The sequence below is a fragment of the Aulonocara stuartgranti genome, assembly GCF_965226115.1.
Source record: "Aulonocara stuartgranti genome assembly, chromosome: 18".
NCBI classification, from domain to species: domain Eukaryota; kingdom Metazoa; phylum Chordata; class Actinopteri; order Cichliformes; family Cichlidae; genus Aulonocara; species Aulonocara stuartgranti.
The window spans coordinates 23729979-23744216 of NC_138954.1; the positions used below are offsets into that span (position 1 = coordinate 23729979).

At 40.3% G+C, this 14238-nt stretch overlaps 2 protein-coding genes across 2 annotated transcripts in view; both read right to left on the bottom strand.

The window, feature by feature from the left end:
• The window catches only part of pde4ca (phosphodiesterase 4C, cAMP-specific a), a 48519-nt gene extending 45442 nt beyond the window's left edge, over positions 1–3077 (bottom strand). The window contains exon 1 of the mRNA XM_082514869.1: positions 2862–3077. Coding sequence (XP_082370995.1) covers positions 2862–2875 — 14 coding nt within the window. The 5' untranslated portion in view covers positions 2876–3077. The remainder of the gene's footprint in view (positions 1–2861) is intronic.
• A 2762-nt stretch (positions 3078–5839) lies between these two features.
• On the bottom strand, positions 5840–12376 carry ifi30a (IFI30 lysosomal thiol reductase a). Its single transcript, XM_082514870.1, has 7 exons — positions 12146–12376; positions 9308–9496; positions 9070–9144; positions 8838–8924; positions 8561–8713; positions 6155–6223; positions 5840–6080 (listed from the first exon to the last, which is right to left on the bottom strand). Exons 1-7 carry the CDS (start codon positions 12263–12265, stop codon positions 6015–6017), a joined length of 759 nt encoding a protein of 252 aa, XP_082370996.1. The 5' UTR covers positions 12266–12376; the 3' UTR covers positions 5840–6014.
• Positions 12377–14238: the final 1862 nt, after the last annotated feature.

The window sequence follows — 14238 nt, forward strand, 5'->3', positions numbered from 1 at the left end:
AATTGACATGCCAACAGAAGAAGCCAGGGATTAATGAATGAATCATTTCACCTCCAGAGCCACATCCGACCCCAATAACCTGCTGTCCTCGTTGCCATTACAATAATACATTTTCCAATTTTGTTGGCTACTTTTCAACAACACTGAACATGTTTGTGTTCCCTTCTAGATTTCTAGTGAGCTATACTGTCTCACAAAAGTTGCATTTCCTGCGAAAATGCCGAGTAAATGCCATATAGTGAAAATCGTCTTCCGAAAACAGCTGAAGAAGCGGAACAATTTGCTGAAAAGAGGTGAAGAAGCTGAACTGTGTGATGAAGATGGCTTTATTTGAAAGGGTACACTAAAAAGTGTCAAGAAAGCAGAGGGAGCGAGAGCAGGGAAGACATGCGACAACCGCCACGGGTAGGATACGAACCTGCGCCTGCTCTCAAGAAACAGGAAATCAATAGGTTGAATGCCTATGGGATTCACCCAATGAGAACTTGGCAGCAACGTTCCCAGCTCTGTTCTCTCATATCTCCATCTCAACATTGCAGCTGTCTTCAAATATCAGGGACTCACTTAACTTTCAGTAGTCTGTGTACATCAGATCCTGATAATAGAGCCTCTGAAAAGTCCAGAGTAATCCCTCCTCTTTGGGTCAATGATTATATTCATCAGGATAGAAGAGAGCACAAAAAAGCTGAAAAGAGATGGGAAAACAAAGATCTCCCTTTTCACTTTATTCACATGAAGAACTTATTAACCACGCTCAACTGAAAAAACGTCCGACTTCACTGGCTCCGTTGAGTGTCAATTTTTTTTTATTATTATTTTATTATTTATTGCTAGTAAGATCTATGGTATCAGGTCACAGTTCACGATTGGATCCTATCACCTTGTCCAAGTGTAGTCATCTACTTATGCCTATCTACTGAAGCCTATGGCAGCTGGGATAGGCTCCAGCCCCCCACGACCCTGAAATGAATTACCTGAAAGAAAAAGGAATGGATGGAATGATCTCCTTGATATAGTTTCTAATATGTGCACTTCTTTCTGCCCAGTTGACACTATTTCTCCCAAATTTCTTCAAGAGACTCTACCTGTCATTTCCCCTGGGTTTCTCTCAATTATCAGTCAGTCACTCTTACTTTTAAACAGCTGGTATCATCCATCTCTTTTAAAGACCCTCCATGTATCCCACTGTTTTTAAACAGATTCCAAAATCAATTTCTAAAATTCTAGAATACACTAAAACCAGCCTGAATCATTGATACAAGGCTGGATGGATCCATGCCTTCAAGCTGTTTACACCAAATTCTGACCATATCCTCAGAATGTCTCGGCACGTCTGCTATCCAATTTTGGAAAGCCCAAGCAAATCTTGTTCTTATATAACAAGAACACCACTGTGCTCTTATGCTGCTGTGGCACATCTACTTCATTAATGGTAGATGGACTGGTTCTTATATAGTGCTTTTCTAATCTACCCGAGCACTCAAAGCACTTTATACATGCCTCATACCCATTCACACCCATTCACGCAAGCTCTTTTTTCTCTGCTCAAGTGCTTTCTATCTAACATTCACACACATTCATTCTCTGATGGATGAATCGTAGAGCAACTTGGGGTTAGTATCTTGCCTAAGGATGCCTAGGCATGGAGACTGGAGCAGTCAGGCATTGAACCACCACCACCTACAGCCAACCAAATAATAAACTTTCAAGGTAGTTTCTCATTTTCAGACTCTTCTCTATAAACCTTAGAGGTGACTGTGTGGCTAAAATCCCAGCAGATCAGCAGTTTGTGAAATCCTCAGACTAGCTCGTCTGGCACCAAACTCTAAGCGACGTTCAAAGTTGGTTAAATCACCTTTCTTCCCCATTCTGAAGCTCATTTTGAATTTTAGCAGGTCGTCTCAATCATTTCTAAATGGCCAAACGCACAGAGTTGCAGCCATGTCACTGGTTGATTGGATATTTCATGAAGTTGTATAGGTGTACTTAATAAAGTGGCCAGTGAGCGTATAAAGAGCAATGCAAAAGAACAAAACACCACATCACTCTCAGTTTATCCAGTGTTTGCAGAGGTGCTACTCAACAATGAATCACATGACAAAGAAGAAGCCAACAGGGGTTCACCTGTGAGGTTCACTGTAACTAATAACAATATCAAACAGATGTCTCCGGATTCCATCAACAGGTGGAAAAAGAGACGTAATGATGGTACACGTACACACACGTTCACAGACGCCAGCACACGCAGACACGTACACACCCACACACGAAGTTTAGAGAGGCCGAAATTGCTACAGATGTATTGCTGAAGCAGCTTGAATGTTGTTGTGAAAACAATAATAAGAGCCTTGTTTGTCTGATCTTTTATGGCGATAATTGTTCAGCAGTGTGACAGAGGCGAGCGCAACGCCTTAAGCTTAACTTTGTTCAATCATATGCTCGAGAAGCAACTCAGCTTTTTTCAACCTAAATAAACAATTACCCCCCGCCCCGCCTAAAAACAGATGATCATTAAGTACTCCTTAATCTGTGTTGATTTACAAGACCACAGCTTGCTTCACAGGGGCTGGTTTCACACTGAACACATATAATTTTAATCATTAAGCTTGAGAAGGGGCCCAGCTGTTGGGAAACTAGGAAAAAATTAACTCCTTTCCACATTTGGGAACACTTAAACTCCAGAGCTGTTCTTTCTAGAGGAAATCAGAGGATATTTAAAGAATGAATTTAACATGTGTGAGATACCTGAAGTATCATGTGTTCCCAAACATGCTTTTGAAGCAGGATGTGTGATGTTTTGGTATGCACATTTAAATTCATTAGCAAAATGCCACTAAACATGTTCAACATCAGTGACTTACAGGCCTCTGGACATGCAGCTGGTCAGAGTCCCGTAACTTCTCGAGTGTTTGATCCTGTAGGTCGCAGGGCCCAATGGGGCGACGGGCGGAGGGCCATCCTGAGCAGAAGATCTGCAGGAAAGCTTGGGCAGCTGCAGGTTTCCCGAGAAGAGCCTCTTCACAGCCCATCTGATATCACAGTCCTGGAGAGGCTCTACAGAGGAGGTTTGGTCTAAGGAATCCCACTGTCTCTGTAAGGCAGATAAAAGGCAGGCGATTTGTTTTTTTACTGAGATGATATATGCATACATGTCTAACTGTAAGCTAGAAAAAGAAGAGTGTGATGGTATAAAGACGGGATAAATCTGCATTCATAAAGACTAGATTGGAGACAAAAAGGGGGGCCAGCTTTTTAACTTGTTCACTTTTTTGCACTGAACTCAAAGGTTTGGAGTGAACTGCAGACAAGAAAGGAGATTTTTATGAAATGGAAACTGCTTGGTTAACTCGATTTTCTTTCATATGCTTTGCATGTCAGCTTTCTTACTGAAATGAAAGGGATGTGCATGTGCATGTGCTGTGGCGCTAACAAGATTGATTGCTATGCATCACAAAAATCAGCAGCTCTGTGCTTTTCAACAGCAAACCCTGGCTCAAAGCTACTTGGCACTCATTCATCCTATAATTTAGCTTATGTGCAGCTTTCTGGGCTATTACTTTGAAATATGAAAATGATGTTCAGAGAAAATTTGCCTTTTTGTTGTTAATAGTTTATGGCCTGCAATAATTACAAGAACTACACAAACTGGTGACAGAGCAACAATACAGAAGCAGCATTTTAGCAGGGATATCACAGAAACCATACATAAAGGAAAGCTGCATGTTTGCCAGCAGGGAGAAGTTTTTATATTTCCCGAGCTTCTTGAAAAGTCTCTGTGAAGTAAAAAAAAAAAAAAAGACCATCTGTTGAGATCTAAAGGTGAGCCATGCACAGGGCTGTTTTTATGACGCTACTAAAAATGTGACAAGCCTCACAAAAGCCAACTCGGGCATTATTTTTGGAAGGTTTATCTGATTTCAGGTCCTGAGACCAAACACACTATCACCTTGGACACAATAGACGGTTCTTACAGGGAGACAGTGTTCGGGATTTCGCTCTCAGGGCTTCTCTGTTTCAGCGTCAGCGTTGAGGGGAAACAGATAAGAGTCCTTGTTTGCCACTGTATCCCGTGACCCTATCTCTCCTTCTGCTTGGAAGTTTCACCTTTCCATAAACAAACGTCAACAGACTCTGGAGTTTTATTGTTGACCGTTTCTATCCAAGATCACCACGAGAGGGGCCGATGTGTCAACTTCATGGATTATGAGTTGGATCGATCAAGAGAAAGCTATGCTGCAACACATTATCTTTGCCACCAAATGATTTCCTTCCTTAATGACACAATTTTACACTTTAATGCTGTTGCTTATTTTCACACACAAGCTCCCATTAAAGTTTCCACAACTATTTGGCAACAGGAACAAGAACGGAAAACAAAACACGTAGCAGTGCAATTACAGAATCCACATTAATCACACATCATAGCTTTCCATTTAGTTTTTGCGAATGTGTAACCAGTTCACTTTCTTTTGAGTTCATAAAAGAAAGCAAATGAAATAAAGAAAGAAATAACCAAGCCAAGCGTAATAAAGGTTGCCAAATTTCTTAAACGTGAAATTATTACTCTTACCTCTGTGAAGTTGAAAATTTTTGAGTTATTTCTCCTCATACTTTCAGCTACTGGGAACCAGACAAATGAGAAGGAAATGCCAACGAGGAGGATACAGGAACTACAGTTAAGATGAGATATGAAGCTGTCTGTGGCACCAACATTTAGCTGGGATGTCACTCAGTACAGACCAAACTGTCTCCCCGCCTCTTCAAAACTTTCAGCTGTCATCACATCGGTGATAAACAGCAAACTTTCTTAGTAGTAGTAGTAGTAAACCGATTTGACCCAAAAGCGATGTTTTGGAAAATGACGACAATTAGTCGCCAAAACAGAAAGTATGTGGAGGCTGCAGATGCTGGTACAGAGATTGAGGTGGTGGAACAGCCTGCATGGCATGCCATTAGTCATGCGAGTCTGTCTGCAGAATCTGTGGACCTTGCAGATCCAGACCTGCCGGTCAGTGCAGCAAAACTCTGGGTTTGATCAAGCGGTTGCCTAAAATCTTCTCATTTAAGCTTTTTTTCTTACTCCATGAACACGGTTTAAATTTGTAGCTGTAGGTGAGTCTGTGTTAAAGATTCAGGAGATTTTGTGAACTTTAATGAACCTGTGCCTCCTGATGCTAAGCCCACATTAACTCAGGTTTAAAAAAAAACAAACAGAACGTGAAGTATAAGGTCAACTGTGACACATGTTTTCAAGGCCATTAGGCATGAGCTTTAGATTACCTATTATCCTACCATTTACATTAAACACTTACTCTGACGCTGTGGGAGACTACAAAGACAAAGAATCTAGTAAATAAACTCAAAATATCAGTTTTAATACAGCACTGTGACAACACTGTCTGTGTCTGTCTGTGTGTGTGTGTGTCTGTGTGTAAGCTTACTATATTTGTGGGGACCAACGGCCCTTTTGGGGACCAAAATCCTGGTTCTCACAAGTTTGAAGGGAATTTGGAGACTGAGACTGTGGTTTTAGTCACAGTGTAACAATTGGTTATGGTTAGGTTTAGGGCAAGGGTTAGGCATTCATTTTCGATGGTTAGGGGCTAGGTAAAGCATTGTCCCCACAAGATATGAATACCCTACTGTGTGTGTTTATTACCTCTAACAAATGATGATTTGTGTTTTTTGGATGATTTGTGAATTTGTGTACCTCCATCTAAACTGTTTTTTAAAAAGTTAAGCAAAAAACACTTTAAATAAGGCTAATACCAAAGTACTACAAAAGCCATTTATGATTTTTTGGTTTCCATAGATATTAATTCAATGACAACACAGTCTCTTAAGAAGGTAACGTGTGTTTTATATTTTGGAATTACAAAAGTGAAGTGATCAAATTCTTAGAAACAAAGTTCAAAAACACAAAAAGAAAAAGAAAATCTTTGATGACATTCTTCAGTGTTTCTTGTTTAGAGGCCACACCTGGCTAGTAAACAGGCATGTGCAGAATTTCTCATTCACACTTTCTGGCAGTAAGTTTTGTAGTGCATCTGGCTCCCCCCGCAGGCCGCAGGCTTAGTGCCCTGAAAAAACAAAACAAAAACTTAAGTTCAAGTAAATTACAAGGCAGATATCTAGTAGACATTGATGACTGTACCTTGTACATGCTGCAGACGAGCGAGAGGAGAGAATTCATGGCTTTGTCCTGCAGGTCGTCTGTATGCTCCTACAAATCAATGAAAATTAATATTCCCAACATTTAAAAATAAGTAACTTCTCATACCTCAGTTACACAGTTTGAATGGTTTATTAAGGCAACAGACACTTAGCAGTACACTTTAGGTCTTAAACCTGGTGATACTGGAATGTAAAACAGCAATAAGAGGCCGTCAGAGACAGATCATCTGATTGACCTCGTTAGATTGCTAGGTGCATGACTTGCAGGTGATTGCAGGTCACAGCAATGTCATATAACTGTAAGGAAGACCGGTGTGAATGACTAAGGTGGTAAGTGCAAAGGCTGAGAGAGACCATTTCCAAAAAGGGACAGGCAAATGCAACAGATAGAGCTGAGCAGCCTGATAACCTTATATTGTGGATGATCTGAATTTAGCATTTGACTTGCTTTTCATAGGAATCCCCCAAAAATGTGATTGCCGTCAATCTTGGGTCATGTGATCTTAGCAAAATTGTAATCAGGTGAGGCACACTTACTATGCACCTATTGTCATATGGATTTTGGAAATCTAAATACGAAAAGAAGACCTTAAGTTGGTCCAGGAAGTACAGTACATAGTAAAACTCCTAACAGCAAAAAGTGTGTTTAACATTCCAATACTAACGCCTCTAATAAAGAAGAGGGGCTTACGTGGGCGTGCCTGCAATTCACATGTGACTTGCTTTAGACAAAACTTCCATTTTTATGTTAGGGTACTGCATGATGTCAAGTGAAAAAGAGGCAGCTTTACATGTATCAGTCCCAGCTTTCTTTCACTAACAGATTTGGGCTTTGAGGCAGATCAAGTGTCAAACTCATCACTGAAAAAGTAACAGCACTTCTTTTGAAGGACAGAGTCAACATCAGATCTGGATCATTTCAAATCACTTTCTCCATTCCAGTCTGATGTCTTACAGTTTCTCACCTCTTCATTATGTTTTTATAGAGTAAAGGAAAAACGTCCACTTCCATGCTGTATGTCATTCAATTCTGTCTTCTCTCTCCTATAGTTTGTATTGTGTCCTGTCTCCCTTTTCCTTTCTGCTCATGCCCCAGTTGGTTGCGGCTAGGGATGGGTATCGTTTAGGTTTTATCCGATACCGGTGCCAAATCGGTACTTTTGAAACGGTGCCGTTGCTTAAACGGTGCTCAAACCGGTGCTTAAAGAATGGAGAACACAAACTTTGTCCAAAAACCTCTCATGTTCAGCTGGTTTTTTTTGTAAAAATATAACAATGTTAGCCTTTTCTGCAGCTATGTGGCATATATGGCATCACTCTTGGCTGGAAGCAGTGCTTAAACAATGGAAAAAACACAAACTTAAACCCTCTCATGTTTAACTGTTTCCCACTTTTTCTTTGGTCATTTTAGCCTTTTTGGCCAGGGTGAAGGGAGTATCTGCCATCAAACAAGAGGACAGCCGCATGTAGCTATGATGATGTTTGCTAGTTCACCTTACATGCATTAATGTAATAACGTGGTTAGCCTACTCAACGTAAATTACACATGACCAACATGAAGCTACTCACGCAGAGAAGAACGGCTGCTGCTGCCATCATCATCCGTCATCATTTCTGCTACACTGGCAGGGCTAGGGGCCAGGACTCTATTCTTCGGGTTTTTGGGGGATGTTGCTCCGGGTCCGATAACTGGCAACCCACCCGACGTGCACGGTGTGAGGTCTCGCAGCAAGCTATCAAATACGGCGCATTTCTCGGCTTTTAAAAAAAAACGCTATGCGTCGCCAGCTGTTTAATCGGATTCTTGGTGTTACCTCCTTTGACAGTATCACAGTATCAGCTTAAAGCACTTGTTGCAGGCTGCTGAGTTTGCATATTTTGCTGTGAAGTACAGCCAGACTTTTGACCGCTTCGCCTTGGACATTTTTAATCTGTAGCTCTGCTCTAACAGAACGTACGTACCTGGCCCCGCCTACTATCCTGGGAAACGTAAAATGATTGGCTAGAAGTGTATCACAGCTCAGGAAAAAAAAGCACCGAAATAAAGCACCGAAATGTGCGCTGCTTTTCGGTCTGGTTACTACCGTTTATGTCAGAACCGGTGCCATCATGGCACCGGACACCGGTACCCATCCCTAGTTGCGGCAGATAGCTAACACAGAGGAGGAGGGTTTTTTTCCTGTTAAAAGGTAGTTTTTCCTTTACACTGTCACCAAGTGCTGCTCATTGTAGGCTGTCTGATTGTTGGGGTTCTCTTACGTCGTAGGGTCTTTACCCTATGAGATAAAGTGCCTTTACGTGACTGTTGTTGCGATTTGGCACTATATAAGTAAAACTGAACACCATGGTATTTGCTGGATAGGCTGTTACTGCAGTAAAGTCTTACCCCATTAATGGTGATCCAGGGCACGTACTGGTGCGGAGGTTTCAGGGCAGCCGTCTCCAAGGCATTTTGATGCATCAGCTGGTTTCCTTGAGGACCATTGACGCAGCTCATGACTTTGTCCCAGCTCAAAGTGGGGTCATAGACTCCAGTACACTACAACCAAACATGGTTGTAAACGGAAATTTATTAGTGACCGAAAAAAAAAAAGTCATGGACTGAAGTGGTCTAGACCAGTCAATTGCCTGCATAAATCAAACAAACACGCACACACACTTACAGCTTTGGCTGAATTGATGACATCAGAGGAGGACTCCATACAGAAAATGATTGGAAAAGCCATCTTGGACATGTTCATCAAACAAGTCTAGAGAAAAAACAAAAAACAAATATTTCATTCTTTTAAAAAAATTAAGCATTTTGAAGCAACACAGCAAGATGCTTTTGACACCAGACATGACACATTATTCAGCAGTTTGAGTTGTTGGTGTGTGTCTGGGGTGCAACGTCACCTCAATCATGTTGCCCAGACACTCCTGTTCTCCATGCTGGCAAGTAAAGACGTACTTTTCAGCCTGTTTGACCTCCTGGAATGGAATACAGTTACCAATGATGTACTTGGGTAAATCTTTTTAAATTTTTGACAGATATAGTGATGAGAACTCTTGGGTTGCCTTTAACCGTAAATGTCTTTGCACAGGTAGATTTACAATCGCAGTCTGCAACCAAGCTGCTCAGCCGACTGCTTACCTGGGCATTGCCGAAAGGCACCAGGTTAACAACCATGATGTCATTCAGGAGGACCGCTGTGGGGAAGAGCATCATAACGAGAAACTGTCTGCACCCAGGACACAGACTCTCGTAGTAAAGCCCCACCTCAACGGGATCGTCTGTCTGTTGGGACTTTGTGTAGGTGGAATGAAGGCACGACTTCAAAACCTACAGCAAAGAGCAAAACAGGGAGGTCAGCTTCTTCAAAACGCCACCACGTTCAAGACTCCAGAGGAAGCTCAGCATCAGTGAGAGTTATACTATGACTTTTCATCAATAGCATGTGGTTGTAATTACTTGTGATCAAGCCAATTTCAGCTGAAAATGCTACAGAAAGGTTGAAAATGTGCATTAGCTGGTCCTTTTTTATGACTTAAAAACAGCATACACAGATTACCTATCAAGTTGTTGCAGCGATCGTTTTTAAAAGTTTGAATTATATTTATATTGTTTATTGCATTATAATTGTGATTGTAATATTGTTAATAAATCTATCACCATTTACATGACTATATCTTTTATTCACTGTATGCCAACTATGGTAAGACCAACTAACAGAGGTGTGGACTCGAGTCACATGACTTGGACTCGAGTCAGACTCGAGTCATTAATTTTATGACTTTAGACTTGACTTGAAAAAATGTTCTAAGACTTGTGACTTGACTTGGACTTTTACACCAATGACTTGGGACTTGAATTGGACTTGAACCGGTTTACTTGAAAAGACTTGATATTTTACCCCAAATATAAAATTTAACATGCATATTATATAGAGATTGAAAATGTGACGTCATTCACGGGTAGAACCGCAAAGGATTCTGGGAACTTGTGGCAAGCGGTACTAGCGCACGCAGGCTTTCAATTAAAATCAGTTATACAGCGATAAAAAGAAACACAAAAATGTCAAGAAGCCGTTATATTATTAACTGCAATAGCCGGTCGCATGACAGCCACGGGAAGCCGACGGGTAAAGAGATCGGTTGTTATCGGATTACGTCGTTGAAGAGAAATTGTTCAAGCCATGTTTCCGAAGTAACAAAGACGCGACGGATGGCCTGGATTGCAGCCATTCAAAGGTCAAATATAACGTCCCAGAACACTCCAGCTCACAGGTTAGTCTGCTCCAAGCATTTACACGAAGGTCAGTGTTTTTTAGTAGTTAATACGTCATTTTCATAACATAATTGGTGATATAGGTTACAAGCAAGTCTGGCGCTGAACAGAAATTGTCGCGCTATGCTCCTTTGTTTATTGTGCATAAATAGTGAATTGTCCTGACACAATATTGTGTTTCGCCTCTGTTATTATGGTACATTGACAAAAACATATACTTTTATTCACAGGATAAAACAGGTTTTTTGTATCACTAATTGTCCAGTACGATTACAGCATACAATATTATTGTCACTGCTACATTTCTGTAACACGTACCAGAAATTATTTCCACTACTAATTAATTACCGTTGAGCTCAAAGGTCCTATTAATAAACGGTTAACGAATGTGTATTTATGACGACAATTTGTGAGACTGGTAAACTTATGATATGTACGATGGTCTTTCGTTCTACACGGTGCATTTCAAGGTCCTGTACCCATCCGTCGGTAAACTGTACCTGGGCTTGTTGCAGTGACCTGAAGTTACTAAACTTCATGAGTGTGTGCACTCACTCCAAGAACCGTATAATTATAAATATGCATATAAATATGCTAGGATGAGATAGCTGACTTCATCTAACTAGCAAATGTTGTCCAGGCTACGTTGGTGATACAGTTTTTTTTAATGTGTATGATATTTTTGTCAAGCTGGTCCTACAACCGCATCCAAGAATAACATGCAGCTTATCTCAGAACTGTCGGTGAAAATTATTCTTGGAGCTAGGTTTAATTGAGCTGCATTTTAAAGAGGTGCAGTTTCACAATTTGTGTATATTTTCTAAGTTCACTATTTTGTCATGTGTTGAGAAAAACACAGATTTTAAAATTACATGGTCTAATATTTACATTTAGCATAACTGCAACATTATTTTTTCGTTTGTTTTTTTTTTAAAGACTCGAAAGGACTTGAAATTCAAAGTTTCAGACTTGTGACTTGACTCGGACTTTTACACCAGTGACTTGAGACTCGACTCTGACTTGCCTGACATTACTTGAGACTTGACTTGAGACTTGAGGATAAAGACTTGAGACTTACTTGAGACTTGCAAAACAATGACTTGGTCCCACCTCTGCCAACTAAACTGGCTGCTTAGTGGTACATGTAAAGACCGCACAGCTGGCAAAGAACTGGTATTTGAAAGTTTTACTTCCTATTTCCTTAAAACCTAAAAATAACCGTTTCTTTCGAAGTCCAGTTAACAGACAAAAAAGGTTACAGAGTTTTAGTGAGTACTTGTTAGCTAACACCGAACATTAGCTATAAATAATTACTTAATAACACACGTGACGTCATTAAAAGATGAAGACAAGGGCAACGCTTAAGGATGACTCTGATTTTTGTAAGAGACTGGCTCCGCTAACTTCATGTGCATGATAATGTTTCACCTCTCCACATTCAGACTATAATTTTGAAGTCTTTATCAGAGGAAACCATTATTTGCGGTCAGGTCAGTTTACTCACCTGAAAACTGACCGCATATCACATTACAGCGACGCACTCATTGGTGCTGCTACGCTTTCTCTCAGTGGGTTTTTTTTTCCTCATAAATATAGAAACTTTTATTTAGCTATTGCCTTACCTATGAAAGTGGCTAACGTCGTCGACACTAACTAGCCATTCAAAATTAGCTCTTGATAAAAAGTTATGTATAAAGTTCTTACCCCGCACTCAACAGCCGAGTCAACAGATGAACACCAGTTTAATGGCGACTGGGAGCATGAGGAGTACACGGAGGAGCCGACGTACCCAAAAGCCAAAAACAGCAGCAGTAGTGCCTTCATCCTTACCTACAACTGTTTATAACTGTCACTAGCACCACAACACTGACCCACAAACAACTGTGCGAGTCCACTCTTTAATACTCGACCGCGCTTCCTCGTGCAGGTTAGCTGTTTTTTGATTGGCTGTGGTCTTAAGCGTCACTTGTAACTAGGAGACATCTATCCAAAGAGAGCGAAGTCTCTGCTGCTGTTCTGAGGAAATAGAACTGTCATATGATTGGCATGTTAGTATGTAGTAAGTTTACACATCCTGAAGTTCGTGAAGTTCGCAATGATTTAACTACGTGGACATTTCAAGTCTATCAATAAAAAAAATAACGTCGTGTACAGGCACAATAGCTCACGTTTTTAAAAGGAAATACATATATATCTGAGTTATTTATTTTATTCACAAAGCGTTTCAAGGTATAATTTAAGAACATCCCGTAACTTGTGTGACATAAATTGTATCTCTACAATTAAAACCTAATACTGGAAAATGTTTATTTTACAATAAGGATTCAAAAGGGCATTTTAAGACGATGCAACATCTCAATTTTAAATCTTATCATGTTCTGTAAAGGTTAAGAAGTTCCCTCTTAAGATATGTTAGGGGTTTTTTTTTTTCCAACAGATGAATGGGGAAGTTTTCTGTCTATTGTTGTCATTCTTGTTTTGCCTCATTATAAAACAGAGGCGGTCCAAAGGTCTTGCTCAAGAAGAGTTGACATGCAGAAAATCATCGCAAACCTTGGGCACTATATAAGGATTACCTGGTGATTCTCACATGATCTGTAACAGCTTTTGTCTGTTTTTGAAAACAGGGAAGTGAGCCATGACTGTGTGATTCACTCAACTTCCTGACTTGCGGCCCTTTATTTTGTATTGGGTGTAGCTGGCAAAACCAAAGCCCCTCACTTCATTGAAAATCAAACCTTTTTTTGGGGAGGGGAATTCCAAATTTTCTTTCCTTTCCCATATTTACTGTGAAATATGATTTGTGGTACGAGGCTCGGCCTGAAGACCCAGGGCCAAATACACAGGCAGGGGATGCAGAGCACACATTAGAGTAGCAAAAAATTAAATATTCTGTGTGTGAATCAAAAGTCCCCCCACACACACAAGGCATACAGAAACTGAGGCAAAACAGAAGTCTATTTAAGGCTGCGGTCTTACACCAAAATTAAGGGGAAAGCATATGGAGGTCAGAGTTCCTCAATAGACACAGTGAGTAGCTGGCATTAAAAGCTGGCAGGAAATAGAAGAGTGGATGTAAAACTGATGAATTAACATAAATAAAATACAAACATATGAAAAAGGAAGTAGCAGAATCCCTGCAGGTTGTGCCAAAATTACAAAACTCATAGTTTCTTGCTTCTATATGGTGTCATCTTTCAAATTCCCCAAATTTAAATGACCACATTTCTACAGTAGAGTACAAAGGTCATCAATATTTTGCCAGGTAAATGGAAGTTAAGAGAAGCAAATTATTATTTTAAAAAAAAAAAGTGCAAACATCCATGGAAATACAGCTTGAAAGTCCACTTTTGGTACAACCACTTTATCCTTCAACATGGTCTGAAATCTCTTAGGCAGCTTTCCGTTTTTTTCTTTAAGCAGTCTTCAGGAATAGTTGTCCAGGTCTCTTGAAGGACATTTAGAGCTCTTTTGTTTCTGCCTTTTGTTCCGTTCTCTGTCAAGATGATCCCACACTGCTTCCTTAAGGTTGAAATTCAACATTTGGATGCCTCTATCAGACCTGTTTCCACTGATTCTCCGTCCAGTTCTTATGTATTTGGCATGCCTCAGTCTTTTCTCTCCATTTCCTTTCCGTAAGAATGGGATGACGAGGCTGATGTGAACAGTTTGTGACAAGCTAGTAATGTCAAATAACACTATGATACAATTTAAAATTTGTTCTTTGCCAAGTTTTTTGGATTTGACTCTTAAATTAAGACAACCTACCACTTTTAAAAACCAGCAAAGATTCTGTT

Bases quoted from the DNA above. Each gene is read 5' to 3' on its own strand.
- ifi30a (XM_082514870.1), bottom strand. From the start codon at position 12,265: ATGAAGGCACTACTGCTGCTGTTTTTGGCTTTTGGGTACGTCGGCTCC. The intron at 9,497-12,145 runs GTAAGAACTTTA...TCTTTGCTGTAG, and splicing joins ACTCGGCTGTTGAGTGCGGG to GTTTTGAAGTCGTGCCTTCA. The intron at 9,145-9,307 runs GTAAGCAGTCGG...ATTCCATTCCAG, and splicing joins TGCCTTTCGGCAATGCCCAG to GAGGTCAAACAGGCTGAAAA.